Below are 14,537 nucleotides of genomic sequence, written 5' to 3' on the forward strand. Positions count from 1 at the left end.
GCAGCCTCAGTCTGGCAGCTGTAAGTAAGGGTGGTTTTCTAACTATTTTCAGGCTGTCCACCTGAAAGGACAGGCTGGAACGATGGGCTTCCCTGGGCTGCTCTCTTACCTTCTGTATCTTCAGGAGTTGCCTTCCTCTTCCACAGGCCATGCCTTCAGCCGATGGAAGCAATGGTCTGTCTCTGACCAAATCCACTCCTTGCTGGATGAGGGGACATTGTAAACTTCCTAGTGAGGGCACTCCCCCTAATGTCCAAGTGCAGACTTAAAATGAGGAAAAGAGCTTGGAGGCATTTTGTTTAAATGGTAATAATGGCTGTGATAAACCAACTGTTTGAATTAACTGTTCTCTTGCCTCGAAAGTTTAACCTGTTTCATTTATCCAAGCAGTAAAACAGGAGAGTAAAAGTAACACCTCAGGTCTCTGCTAAGGTCATGTTATTGTGCCTTTGGAAATACCCAGCTGGACAGAATTGGTACTTCCCAAGGAGTTTCTGCTGACTTGTTTTCAGCTCCCACAGATGTTCAACAGTGGAAAATTCTCCATTTTTCCTTTCAATGCTTGAATGTGCTGCTGTTTTTAAAAGAAAAATAAATTACTGTATCATATGTCTGTTACATGTGTTTCAGAAATTTGCTTCTCAGTTGCCGTTTTGACGCAAAGTTGTAGTCACTTGAGAAATTCAATGTGTCCTAGAAGTAGACAAAAACTTAATAGTCCCAGATTTGCTTAGAGGAGAAAGGAAAGACAGGATATAATCGTTTGAAACACCGGGGAAGATCATCCTCCTTCTAATCAACACATTTTCCTGCAGCTCAGGATGAAGTGAAATTTTAACTTGGTAATACTCAAGCCGCACTCATAAATATCCAGGGCATAAAACAAATAATAAATCATCCCCTTTGTTGCAGGAAGATGATAACAAGCATTTCTTTTCCAAGGAAGCATGCCACAGCAGGATCAATTTGTTTGTAAAGTGTATGGATTGTTGCTTATGGTGTGAACTTCGTATAAACCGGGGGAAATGGCTTCATGTTACATCAGTATTGATGTTTTTGAAGCATCTCTCTCATCGGATGATTTGAAAGCATCTCTTTCGACGCTTCCTGCCTCCGAGACGAGCTGCTAGATTTATCTTTATTCTGTCGTAGATGTTTTCTGTTGCCTGTTGCGAGCAAGCTGCATCCTGCGGACAGCGGAGAGCTCCGAGAGGCACCGTGCCCGGGGCGGACCGGGGGCGCCGGAGCCGCCCGCGGGACCGCGCTATGGAGGCGAACAAAGGGGCCGCCAAACCCATCACCAACAGGTGCTGCGCAAGAAACAAACTTTTTCTGGGATACTACTCAGAGTTGCCAAAGGGGATCCCTCAGCCGCTCCGGGGAAGAGGCAAACACCAAAAAACACCCAGGTCCGGAGAGGGACAAAGCGGCGGGAGCCCGCAAAACGTGGCATGCTTCGGGCACGGCGGGGAGCGTGGCCGCGCACCGCACCTCCCCCGGCACCGCCCGGCTGGGCCGCCCCACCCCACCTGCGGCCGGGCCCTGCCCGCGACCCGCCCCGGGGCCGGTGCGCGGGGGGAGCGGCGGGGGCGCCCGTTTAACCCCTTCCCCGCCGGCGGCTCTGGAAGCGGCGGCGGCGGCCCCGTGGGGCGCTGTGTCCTGCGCCCGGGCGGGGAGGGGTGGCGGCGCGGGGTGGGGGCGAGCGCGGCGCGGGGGGGCGGCGGCGGGAGCCGCTCCCTCCTTGCCCAGCCCGGCCCGGCAGAGGCGGCAGGAGGAGGAGGAGGAGGGCGGCGCAGAGCGCAGACATGGCGGCCAACATGTACCGAGTGGGAGGTATGTGGGGACGCGGCAGCGCCCACCCGGAGCCCCCCGCGCACGGCCGGGGGGCCCCGCCGGGCCGCGGGCCGTGCGCGCCGCGCCGGCGCGGAGAGCGGCGCCCCGGCCCCTCGGGCGGGAGCGGTCCCGAGCGGGGCGGCCGGGCCCGGGCGGGCGGCGAGAGGAGGCAGCCGGTCCGGCAAAGGGTCGCCGGGCCCTCCACGGGGCGGAGGACGCAGGTTCCTCCCCCGCCAGCCCCGTGCGCCGGGTGGGAGCCCGGCCCCCGCCGCCGAGGAGGAGAAGGGCAGCGCCGCCCTCCGCGGGAAAGGGGGGAGCGGTGCCGCCGGCTTCCAGCCCCCGCACCGCGCTGCGGGCCGGGCACGGCCGCCCATTGCGCCTCGCCTCCTTCCCCGGAGAGAGGCGGAGGGGCCGTCCGCCGGGCCCCGCGGGGCGAGCGAGGGGCCGCCTGCCCGGCCGTGCGACCCGGGCTGGGCTGGGCCGGCCCCGCCGCGGCCTGGCGGGCCTTGCCGGCGCGGTGCGGTGCGGGGCGGTGCGCACGGGCAGCCCGAGCCCACCCCGGGGGCGCTTCCCTCCGTGCCGCTCCCCTGCCCCCGCGCCCTCCCTCGCTCTCACGGCGGAGTATCTCCGCGCCTTCCTTGGTCTGGTGGGGATAAATAATTAATCTGGCTGTGTAACCGGGGGATTTCTGTCAGCTTCCCTTGCTTGCCGCCGTGACCCCTGAGCAGCGCCCTGATACGTGACTGCTTGGCGAAGGGCGGGGGGGAGAGGTCATTTAGGCGGTGAAAAACACGGCAAACGTTTGTCTTCCCAGCCCGAGCCTGTCGAAAGTGACACGAATAACTTTCGCTCGCTCACGGAGGGAACGAACGTGGCAGTGTGCCCAGTGCTGTGGCTCAGGTGCACCGCTCAAGTTAGGTGTGCAGTACTGGGTGCTCAAAAGTCACTCCATCCTCCCCCTCTCTCAACATCTAGAAATGAGAGGGAAGATGCGTGGAAATGAGAGGTGATAATAGTTTGAATCCCTTTCTGCTGATGTTTTGAGATATGCTGATAGAGCCACAAATCTTCCATCCGCATGCTCCCTCTTTAGAGCACTTAGACTGTAGTCCCATCAGCCTTTACTCATGAAAGTAATCCTTCTCTGAGCAGGTAGCGAGTAGGCTTTACCTTCTAGGTCACCAATTCTCTTTTCTTACGTCACCAATTCTCTTTTTTTTTGTTGTAATCTCAATGAGTAATCGCGAACACTATCCAGAGATCATATTCTTTCATTTGAACTACCTGAAGTTCCTTTTTATTGTATTGTAGTGTCAGTGTTGCAGAAGACTTTTATACATTGTTATAGTTTCTCGTCTGATTTTTAATAATAAAGTTTGCAAGGGACATGGTACAGAAGTCTAACATCAAATTTAAAGTGTGGTTGACATTTGATAGGTAGTTTTTCATTGGACAAAAACAAGTTTTCAGAAAACTGTTGAAGGAAACGCACTGCTTGTCAATTCTTTGTATGTTACATGGGAGCAGCCTTCAGGATATGAGTAAATTTCCATTCACTTTATGAAGTTATTTTTATATTAATGATGCTGAAAGAGACTTTGTCCTACAAGATCCTTGCTAATTTCATGACAATTCCTGCTTAATATAGTTTGCATCTTACTGGACAGAGATAACAAGAGCAAGTATCATAAAACATACATTACTCATTGGGACAACTGTACTGCCACAGCACCTGATAATAAATATGACATATCATCTCTTACAGAAAGGTTAATCTCCATAATACAGAAAGTCACTAAAGTGCTCAGTTCTTAAATCTTCCCTAATTGATTGTGAGAAGTTGCTCCTTCCCTATCAAGATTTATGAAGTTTATGGATTACTAGATTACAGTGTAAGCTTCAACACAAAGCATTTGACTTTTTTCCAGCATGGTTGTTAAAGCAGGTGTAGTGCAGTTAAAACCAGAATTGAGGAACAAAGTATATTAAATTTCAGTGTAGAAATACATCATGGTCCCAACATTTATGAAGAAATCTCAGCCCTTTGAAAACTTCTAGGTTTAGAAGAAATTTTTTCCACTAATAATGATATGTCTTTACATAATTTTTGTTATTTCAGTGACTTTCCCTTTTTTCCTTGCAGATTATGTTTATTTTGAAAATTCTTCCAGCAATCCATATCTCATTAGGAGAATTGAAGAACTTAACAAGGTACAAATATCTAAGATTCTTTCTTAACCTTTGGCAACAGTCAGTGTTCTTGTTAAAACCTGAGAATTATTTCTATACCTTAAGATTTCTACTATAGGAGGGATTTCTGAGGGTTACTGAAAACTTGCTATATGATATCCTGTAATTCTGCCCTGTTACCTAAGGAAACACCCAGTTGCTCATTCCTGGTGAACAGGATTACTCTGCTGCAAAAATTTTCTAACGATTTCTATGAATTCTTGGAGAAATGAATGAAATTAATTCTCTGGCTGACAATGACACTGTGAATCCATCTGGAATGACAGCCATCATGTAATGTGTCTGCTTTTAGATAGACATCTGAAGAGCTGGAAGGTACCAGCGAGACTTTGCAGTGATCGAATAACACAATATGGGACTTTTGTGGTTGTTTATTGCTCTGCCTATTGGCAGCTGTGAATGAAGAATGGGCTTGTAAATAAAGTACAGACTGTGTTCTCTGTCTTTATCCTGAGTGTATTTTTCTAAAAAATGGAGGCTCTATTGACTGTCATTTTGGGGAAAGCATGATTATTTTTCTTCACTCTGACACTACTAAGAATAGTGTGGGGTTTCTGTGGTTTTTTATTTTATTATTTTTAATATTTTTGTATTATTTTTTTACTTTTCCCTCAAGCAGTATTAAAACTTACTGATGCACTGCATCAAAAGTTAATTGTTAAAATGCCCATCATGATATAAGTAATGATTAAGATATTTTTCCCCAGTGGTTAGAAAGTAAATTAAAAAATCGGTGACTTGCAAGTGGTTTTCTTATTAATGAAACACAACACTATGCCATAGCAGACATCAACAACATTAACTGTTAGTGCTGTCCAACACAACATCCACTGAACTTGTGCATGGCAAATAGTTTTTGACTTTTATTGGAGAAGAAAATTTTTTATTCACAGTAATTGATGTGATTCCAATCATGAATTGAATGTAATGTTTATTATCTTTAAACTGCACTGCTATAATTTAATCTTGCTTGTACATCTTGAATGTGAATGGTTTGGTTTCATGTGTTAAAGGTATCGAGCAAATGTGGAGATGTTATATAAATATGTAATGAAATGCTTTGATTATTGTTCTACCAGGGACAATTTTTTTTTTTTTGTAAGAAGCTTGATCAAAACATTATACTTTTTAGTATTAAGTAAGTAACTCAAGGTAAAAAAGTACTTTTGTACCCTTAAAGGAGGAGGATACAGTTCTTCAAATATTAGTAAATTCTTTATAGAAGATCATGGTCCCCATAATGAGTCATGAAAACAGTGAACTAAATACCTCTTTTATTTTAGAAGCTGTTGTGACTTTCTCAAATAAACTTTTCAAAAAGACTTTTTCAATAAATGTTATATTAAATGAGTACTTTGAAATACACATTTCTGTCCAAAGCAGGATTGTAAAGAAATGTTCACAAGATTCTAACATTTCTGAAGGATTCTTACTGTAGCATGATACTAGCATTGCACCTCTGACCACCTGAACAAAATATAAATTCTGAGGACTCAATAATTGTAGTTAATCCTCTTGTCTGGTCTGAAATTGGTACTGGCCTCTCTCAAGAAGTTTTTATATATTGGAGTAATTCTGTTGATTTCAGCTTGACTGATCATGTGAGAGCTACTGATATTAGGGAACACTCCAAGCGGAGAGTGTTTAATTTGTGTTACTCAGCTGAGGAGGGATACATCCCGACTTGATTTTCTCTTTCTTTTGTAGACTGCCAATGGGAACGTGGAAGCGAAAGTGGTGTGTTTTTACAGGCGAAGAGATATTTCTAACAGCCTTATAATGCTTGCAGATAAGCATGCTAGTAAGTAGATGGTGTAGGGCATTTTTCCTTACTAACAGAGCCCGCTCAATTTCTGCAACTGCTTAAAATTGCGGGGTTTTCTGGCATGTGAGATATATATTGATGTTCGGCATTTATTAATATCTACTTAGTATTATCTGATACTCTCCTGCTCCTATTAGTTGCTTCTGGGACTTAAGCTGTATCCATATGATTGAGACTGTGCATCTGGAAAAAAAAAAGAAAAGAATGTATCTTTTCATCTGGAAGATACAGCTGCATTTCTTTTTTTCATGTCAAAAGTAATTCTTGGTTGTAAGTCAATTTAGGCTTAACAGCACTTGTGATTATTTGATGTGACTTTTTTGAGTTAGACATAAACATGTATTGCTTAATGTAAAGAATGAAATGCATCATTGGGGACTGAAAATCACTGGAGATTGTAAAAGAGCTGTTACGTGCATTTATGCTAAATGTAGATATTAGTCAAAAAATAGGGGGTTGGGGTTTTTTCTTTTTTTTCTCTGAAAAACAACAAGTGGTAATAGGTGAAAAAAGCCCCATTTTTCAACATGAACCTAAACTTTTTTTGGTATCTGCCATTTGGTATACAAGTGAAATATCATAACTGAAATAAAATAAATTTTATTTTATGAAAAATAAAATTCTGAAGAGAAAAAATGCAATTCTGAAAATATAATTTAGAACCTAAAAATCTGAGATGAAAACAGTAATTTGCAAAATACTCCAGTCATATTTGTAAATAACTGAAATGTGAAGTGTGTCAGCATCCTGTAAATTTCTTGCCACATGCTATTAAATACCATTTGGATTGTATATGATGCTTGAGTTTTCAAAATGAATCTGTGACTATGTTATGTAGGGGTTATAAATCTCTAATTTATTGGGATGAATCTCTTGAAAGATATTAGATAATGCCAACTTTTTTATGCAGATATATGATGGTGTAATTAGGTACTTTAAAAATACCCTGCAATGTCCAACTCTGGTAATTTTGCTCATCCAGGTATGGTGAGTGAAGAGAAACAGCCAACCTTTGGCTTTTGTTTTATTCTTTTATTGGTCTTAGAGAAGTGGGGGTGATTTGAGTATACAGTATGAAGTACTAGCTTGGTTTTTATGGGAAGACATTACATCTTGCTTATGTACTAAGAAAACGATTTAATATTTTCTTACATAGTTGGGTACACTCTATAGTTATTTGTGACCTATTTATGATCATGATCATCAGCCCCCACAATCTTTTGAGTCCTTCCAGATGAAATTTATAGAAACATAGAACTTTAGGTGAGCTTCACTAAACTTTCTAGCACTACTTTTTTTTTTTTTTTTTTTTCTTTTCTAATGGAGGGGGCAAGAAAGTATGAAAATGATAACAACTTTACTAGAAATACTTTTTTTTTTTTTAATTTGATTTTTAAAACACGAAGCTTTTAAATTCTTTTTTTAGTTGGCTTATTTTTAGAAAAGGGTGTGTTAGTTCTGTGGATATCATTCAATCTGGAAAAGTAAGATTTTTCTATTTCCTTTGTGAGTTTTAGATTGCCATTTTGTCAGCACTTTGATGAAAAGGACTTGATGGTCTGTTGCTCTTCTCCTCTAGCATACTAGGGGTTTGTTGGTGTCACTAGGAGTGCTGTGGAGTCTTCAGTCATGTTTTCTCTATTGGGATTCTCTTGTGGTTTTGTAGTGAGAAAACCGAAATGTGATTTCCAGCTGGTTCAATGAACATCTTTAGAATGCCTGTGTCTCACAGGTTACGAGCCTTCTAACCCGATGCTCTTATGAATTAGGTTTCTCTATGAACATTTTCTCTGGACACAATGTCTCTGTTCTGACCAATCTGTGGAATCTGTAGTACCAAGCTCTCTTAGGAGATGTTTGTTACAGTTACAGGGGACAGCACATAGTGAAGGATTGCTCTCCTAGAGCTTCCTATAGCTCATAGAGCAGATGTAGTTAAATGTCAAATCAATTTAAAGGCTTTAATTCTGGAATAACACAGTGTTCTGTTTAAAAATATGGTGTGTGTAAACAAAATATTTGTATATTTATGAATTGAATGTTTTGGAAATGTTTTATATAGCTAAACATGTTGACAAATCAACACTTTTACCTGGTTTGGTATAAAGTAAATGTTAACAGATACAAGTTTCTTAAGGAACGGAAACAGCAGTTCAGCCACTGATTTCTTCTGTGTGCCTGTTTGGAGAAGTCTTTTAAGTATAAGACCTGCTTTATCTTTTCTAATGATATTTTGTATTGCTAGCATTTTGGTTTTTTCTTTATGGCTGAGAAATCTGGTCTGAGTTATGCATTTCTCAAGATTTTGGCATATAGGGGTTTGGGTTTTTCTGACTAGCACATGAATTTCTGAAGGTTATATTTTGAGATGTAGATATGGTCCCATTTACTAAAAGAAAAAAATAGCTTTGTAAGAAAATATTTTGGAACTTTAAAAGGAAATTTGCAGTAACTTGAAAATGTTTCAGAATTGTTCTAAAGAGCATTTGGGAAACATGAAATAAAGTTGATCTGTGACTTTATCACTGGTAAGGAGTTGATATATTGTTTTCCTAGGGTGTTTTGTTGTTGTTGTTGTGGTGGTTTTATTTGGGTTTTGTTTGTTTGTTTTTGTTGTTTGTTTGGGTTTTTAAATTTGATTGGGAATTTTTTGTGTATTTGCTTTTAAGTTGTCTTCCAGAATGTTTCAAGATATTGTAATAAATTGAGGGAGGGAAATCAAATTTTCCTTAGGCCATTCTAAAATACTCAGGTACAGAGTAGTTAGTTCCCTTGTTTTCAAAGAATGTCACTAATCTGTGTGGAAATTGTATTGCCTTCTTTCTTTCCCTGGTGTTTCAGATGGAATTTAATTAAGGAAATTTTTATTTGTCTACCAGCATCATGTATGACATCAGCTTAGGTCTGGGAATAGTTCTAGAAGCTAACTGTAGCTACTTAAATCCGGGGATTTGGAATGTTTTATGGGCACTTGAGGACTTTATGTTTTTTCACTGTTGATTTATGTTACTATAAAATGGAGTTTATGGTAAGGTCAGCTTGAAATACAAACCAAAATACTGTCCAGGATCAGCTTCTTGATCCTGTGCAGCCTCCTGAGCTTAGTAGGAGAGTTCTTTTGCGGTGTTAACACTCACCAGGTTGTTGCTGTTGGGGTGTTAACTCACTTGTAGTTGTAGGTTGTAGTCATCACCACAGGGTCACTGTGAGGGGAATTTTCCTTTCTTGGCATGAAAGAATTGACCATCAGCAGAGTAAGGCTTATTGTGAAGAGAATAGAAGGAAGAGAGATGAGTACTGGATGGCAGGCAGTACAAGAGACAGATTTTGCAACAGATACCCGAGTGCGTAAGCGAGTGAACTTGGAGAGGTGGCACAGAAACACTCAGCTCATTAAAGTGGGTGAAGCAAACATAAAGGGGTGGCATAGAGATGTTTCCTAACTAAATGGTTGAGAAATTGCCAGCTGTAGCTGCATCTATTAAATGTGAATGATTCTTTATCTTCAGCAGAATTAATGTAAGTATTTTAGGGCAAGGTTTTAATAGCTATGGAGAGGAGACTGTGTCAGCTTTGTACCGGCACTGGTTTTGGGTTACAGCGAAGGGCTCAAGTTCTTATGTCCTTCTTTTGCAATAGATTGCAAGGAATCGTAGAATATCCTGTATCACAAGGGACACATGAAGATAATTGGATCCAACTCCTGGCCCTGAAGAGGGGCCATTCCAAGAACCATACAATATTTGAGGTTTATTCACTACTACTTTCTTGAAGCTGAGTGGGGTGACGTGAGTGCATGATGCCATTTTTTGCAGTTCTTTGCACTTTAAGTTGTTTATCTGATCATGTGTTATCATGTAATACTATGTCTGAAGTCATTCTCCTATTGCAACTCCTCAGCCAGCTTTTGCCTAGTCAACCATCTGGTGAGGATATAAAAAAAATTACTGTTGTTGGAGTCCTTCATCTTCTGATTTATTAAAGAGGGTTTGTTTCATTAAGGTGTGCTGAGATGCTGACTAAATGCCAAGAATATTTCTGGGCCTATGATAAAGCCCACGCAGAATGTATTTTTTTCTCATTTACAGAATTGATATTCTTTGTGAATGAGACAGTACTCAATTAAAAAAACTCAGAGATATTTGTTTCATTGACTGAGATGAAAGGTAAAAGGAAATTTTTCTAGATTACAGAAGCTGACAAAAAATCATATTCAATCTCAGTAGTTCTTTTTAGAGATCACTTACTGGCTTTACTTCTTGTTGCACATTTTTTAAACTTTTATTCTTTTGCTCTTGATCAGTCGTGTTTCATGTCACATTGCTTTGTAAAATGGTGTTTCTGCTACAGAATTTTTGTATATGATAGATATCTAGGAGGAGGAGTCTTGCTAGTGATTCCTGGTTAGACAATTGTTAGGGTTGGGAAAGACCTCCAAGATCCAGTCTTTGACTGAACACTGCCATGCCCACTGAAGTTTATCATCAAATGTTGGAGTCTGTACTGAGTTCTTACCTTTGTATGACTTTCATGTGTTGCAATCAGAAACAAATCCAGTGTTCTCTCTGTACTTCAGTTTTTTGCCTGTAAAGCAGTGCTTCTATTAGAAGTTCTTATTAAAGTTGGCAAAAATATTTAATATGCCAATATGTTTTTATAGTTGCCGTTAAAAGATCTCAAAGCACTCTACAAACACTCATAATTTATATTCTATATAATATCAAGAATGTTCCAGCATTCCTGGAAATGGCTTGATCTTGAAGAGCAATTTAGCTGCTGCTGAGCCTTCTTAAAGGTACTTTGTATTTGAGGGGAGGAATATTTTGCATATTGTCTATATTAACGGCCAACATTCCAGATGCATCTGAGAGAATGAAGCTGTTAATATTCCATCTGATTTTTGAGAAGCATTTTATTTCAGTAGAGTAGCAGGCTAGCAGGTATCATTGAAGATGTTAATAAAATGAGCTGAACTTGAGCAGTGTCTTTAGCAGATTACTCATTGATGTTCCCAAAGATACACAGAACTGAAATGCGAATTTCTTTCTGTGTGTCATCAGATTTTTCAACACATGGTTGCTGTTGCATAGTGGTGTTCTTAATACTCAACTCTTGGAGAAACACAAGACTTTTTCCTGCCCTCTACAAAAATAATTAAAAAAAAAAAAAATTAGAACGTTGTATGAAAAAAGTTATGGGTGTGGAGACCCCTTGGGGTTGAGAAGAGGACTCCAGAGTAAAATGTATAAAACACCTTGTGTTCATCAGTGTTCTGTTATCTTAGTCACATATTTGACTCAGTATAATTCAAAAAATTTATAAAATACTATAGCTGCACTATTTTTGTCCAATCAGATTGTAACACAATCAGAAAATTGGTGGATTTTTTTTCTTTGGTCTGGTTCTTTTTATCATAGTAATTCTTGTACATCAAACTAAACAGTTATTCTTAAAGGATACAAAGTTTCTTTAATCACAATCCCTTTTCTGAAAAATCACTTTAAGATGACTTTTCCTGTTACCTAATTCAAGTCACATAATGTCTTAGAATAAAAAGTATGTTTTGACTGGAGATTTTATTTGAAATCTTAAATTGTCTTTTTTTTTTTTTTTTGGTTTCACTACTTCCCTTGGTACCCATTGTCTTTGCAGCCTATGTTCAGTTAGAAGTACCTTTGGTGAAATGAATCCAAGAGACAAATATTAATTCTTCTACTGCATACAACAATCCATTTTCTCTGTCTTGATAATTTTAAAGGTTGAAATAATTCATAGTTTTTAAAAATAAAAAAAGCTCCAAACAACAAAAATCAACCCCATGGTGAATAATTTTTTGGTCTTGCTTATGGTCATGTTGGTGAAAAAAACCAAAACAAAATAAGTCTTTAGAGCTTAAGAGCTCAATTGATTTGTGTCTCTTACAGTAGTGTAAGTAACACTTCCATGGAATTTTGTGGCTTTTAGAAAGTTTTCTGTTAGGTTACAATTGATTTTTCCAATTGCACTTGGTGAGAAGACCTCTCTTGCTTGCTGTTAAGAAAAGAGATCTGTTGATATCACCCTGTGATGAAAGACACTATTTTTTCAGTTGGATAGGAGAAAAAGGAGCTAAGGCCTGGAAAGACAGAGCTGGGAATGAAAGGTAGGAGAGTCTCTTGAATTGTATATAAGGAAGAAGGCTTGGCTGCTAGATCTGCCTGAGGAGTGAGTGAGCAGACTCGTGTAACTGGTTCAGTGAGATACTGCCTTGTTCATCTCAAGGCTGCTGTAAATATAAACTAGTGTTTTGTTTGCAGCTCAGTGTCCCTGGCTCTGTCATCTCTGTCCACACACAAAGAATTAGGAGAAAATTAGTTTTGATCTCACATAGTTGCCCTCTTGTCTTTGAGGACAAGGCATGTTTCAGAAGTCCCTGTCTGTGAGCAACTCATCAGAAGGCTCTTGAGTTTGTTTTGAAGATGGAGTGGTGAACAGAGACAAAACCAAATATAGTAAGCCAGGAAATTTAGGTCTATAGGTTCCAATATTGCTTTCATTGGAATTTTACATGCTAATACTATTTACAGTCATCTGACAGAGACATGTAAACGAAGCAGTAGCAAATTCAGTTATGTTGGGTTGCTTCTGGAAATCCTGAAGGCTGTGATGTGGGAGGGACACACCCTAGGAGGACCATTTAAGGATGATACAGATAACAAATTCTTTAATCAGTGGCAGAGTAGTTTTTATGCTAAGGCACTTATATTAGTCTATCATTTTCACTGAAAATGAGCTTGGGGTTTTTGTGAGGAAGACATGATCTCTTTGATCTCCTGAGACAAGGGAACATCCAGTTTTCCTTCATTTACCCAAGAGAATACCATCAGTTGTAATTTATTTGAAGAGGGGGGAGAAGATTCAAAACTTGCTGAAATGCAGCAAACCTTGTTGAAAACGACTTCCTTGTAACCAAGGAAAAACTTGTCTCAAGGCTCCCAATTATTCTTTTCAAGGGTGCTTTGGGTAGTATCATAAGTTATGTGTTTTCTTCATTTGATTTTTGTTCAAGACTTGTGAATGTTTTCTCTACTCAACAGGGAAAGCAATAAAGAAGCAGTAATGAGGAGCGTCTTGCTTCTGACAATATCTGAGTATTCTTTTTGTGACTGACATTTGGAATTAGTAGTTATATTGTCTCATTAACAAGTTTACTGTCAGCCCCAAGTATTTTGTAGAATTATTAACTTCTGTGTCTGTTCAGGCACCTTCTTTGGTGCAGAATGGCTTGTTAGATTGTGAATGTTAATGATCTTTTCCTAATGGATGAATGGATTTACAACTAAGTTAATAATTTTAGGAGTTCTTAGCTCTTATGGAAAACTTGCATAAACACGTTTTTTTTCACCTGTGTATGCGTGATCTGCATTTGGATCACGCATGGCTTCTTCACATATAAAAAATTGTCTGCTCTGTACAATTTGTATAACTACATCTGAATTTTTGCATAGACTGAATTTTTGCTAGCTAGTAACTGCTAGCTTCATCTTTAGACCTCCAAAGTATAAACTTATAATTTTGGGCAAGTGTGTGTAGGTTAATTTTCTTTCAAACTCAACAATCTTATTTTCTGAACACAAAATTTAAGAGGCTTGAATACATTGCTGCCAATTTCTCTGAATGTAAAAACAAACTAAACCTAAAATCTGGATTAATTCTGTGAATTTGCTGTGAAGAGTGGAAAGCTGTAAAATATTGGTTTATGTTTGTGCTTAAAACTGTTTATAAGATATATGAAGCTCAGTTTTTATTTTTATTACTTAAATACCAGAAGTATTTATTTAGTAAGTTTCCTTGGTAAAGAACTCAGTAGGGTACAAAAGGTGTCACTTTTTTGAGCTCTACTCCCAAAATAAATTTTTCACATTTGAGTCTTTAAAAGGAGAGAGTATTTACAGAAAATTGCCAAAGCGTTGTGCATTCCCCTATTTCCCTGTGTTCCTTAGGATTCATTTCTCCATGGTCAAATTTAAATACACATGCCATTGTTACTGTATTTGTTCAGGGTTTCTTTTGATTTGTGGAAAACATGTAACTATTTTCTCTCAGCAGCTTTCCTGCCTCTTTCATGTTTCTTAATTGTGCATGCAAGTGATTCTACGCTGTTTTCTTGGTACCTTTAAAATACTTGTAGTATTTAAATTGATATTATTTATAATAACTTTTTGTCTCATGAAAATAAGTAGACTTCCATAATCTCAAATGGTTCTACTTCTTTTTGTTTTCCCCTGGCTCCTAATTTTAAGTGACTTTTCCCACTTTCTTCCCAGTGCACCCACACTGTAGCAAAGCACCTGAGGCATAAATTTTAGACTACAAAAATATTGCTAGGTTATCTCTATCTGTAAAGCTCCAATTAGAGATGCATTTCACATCTTCAAAGAGTTTTCTGATAGTCTAATTGAGTCAACAGTTTATATAATTTATAAATTTAAATGATGTAAACTCACTATTAATATAGAAAGACTTTCCCATCATGCAGTGGCAATTAAATGTGTGATGTGGGAATCAGGTCTGATGATTTAAATGCTTACCAGCAGTAATTCTTGAATGTCTGTATTCTGCAATGGAATGAAGTGTGCAATAGTTGCCC

General features: G+C 39.6%; 1 protein-coding gene across 3 annotated transcripts in view; it reads left to right on the top strand.

Annotated features, from left to right (window-relative positions):
- Window positions 1-1,763: 1,763 nt before the first annotated feature.
- Window positions 1,764-14,537, top strand: part of MTA3 (metastasis associated 1 family member 3) — a 133,179-nt gene continuing 120,405 nt past the window's right edge. For 2 of the 3 annotated variants that reach the window (XM_053974511.1, XM_053974512.1), the window contains exons 1-3: window positions 1,764-1,833; window positions 3,977-4,044; window positions 5,791-5,884. In XM_053974511.1, the coding sequence (XP_053830486.1) occupies window positions 1,806-1,833; window positions 3,977-4,044; window positions 5,791-5,884 (190 nt within the window). In that variant the 5' untranslated portion in view covers window positions 1,764-1,805. Of the gene's footprint in view, window positions 1,834-3,354; window positions 3,375-3,976; window positions 4,045-5,790; window positions 5,885-14,537 lie in introns of those variants that run through there. The other variant, XM_053974510.1, reaches the window with a different exon arrangement.

Source organism: Vidua macroura, chromosome 3 (genome assembly GCF_024509145.1).
Source record: "Vidua macroura isolate BioBank_ID:100142 chromosome 3, ASM2450914v1, whole genome shotgun sequence".
Lineage (NCBI taxonomy): Eukaryota > Metazoa > Chordata > Aves > Passeriformes > Viduidae > Vidua > Vidua macroura.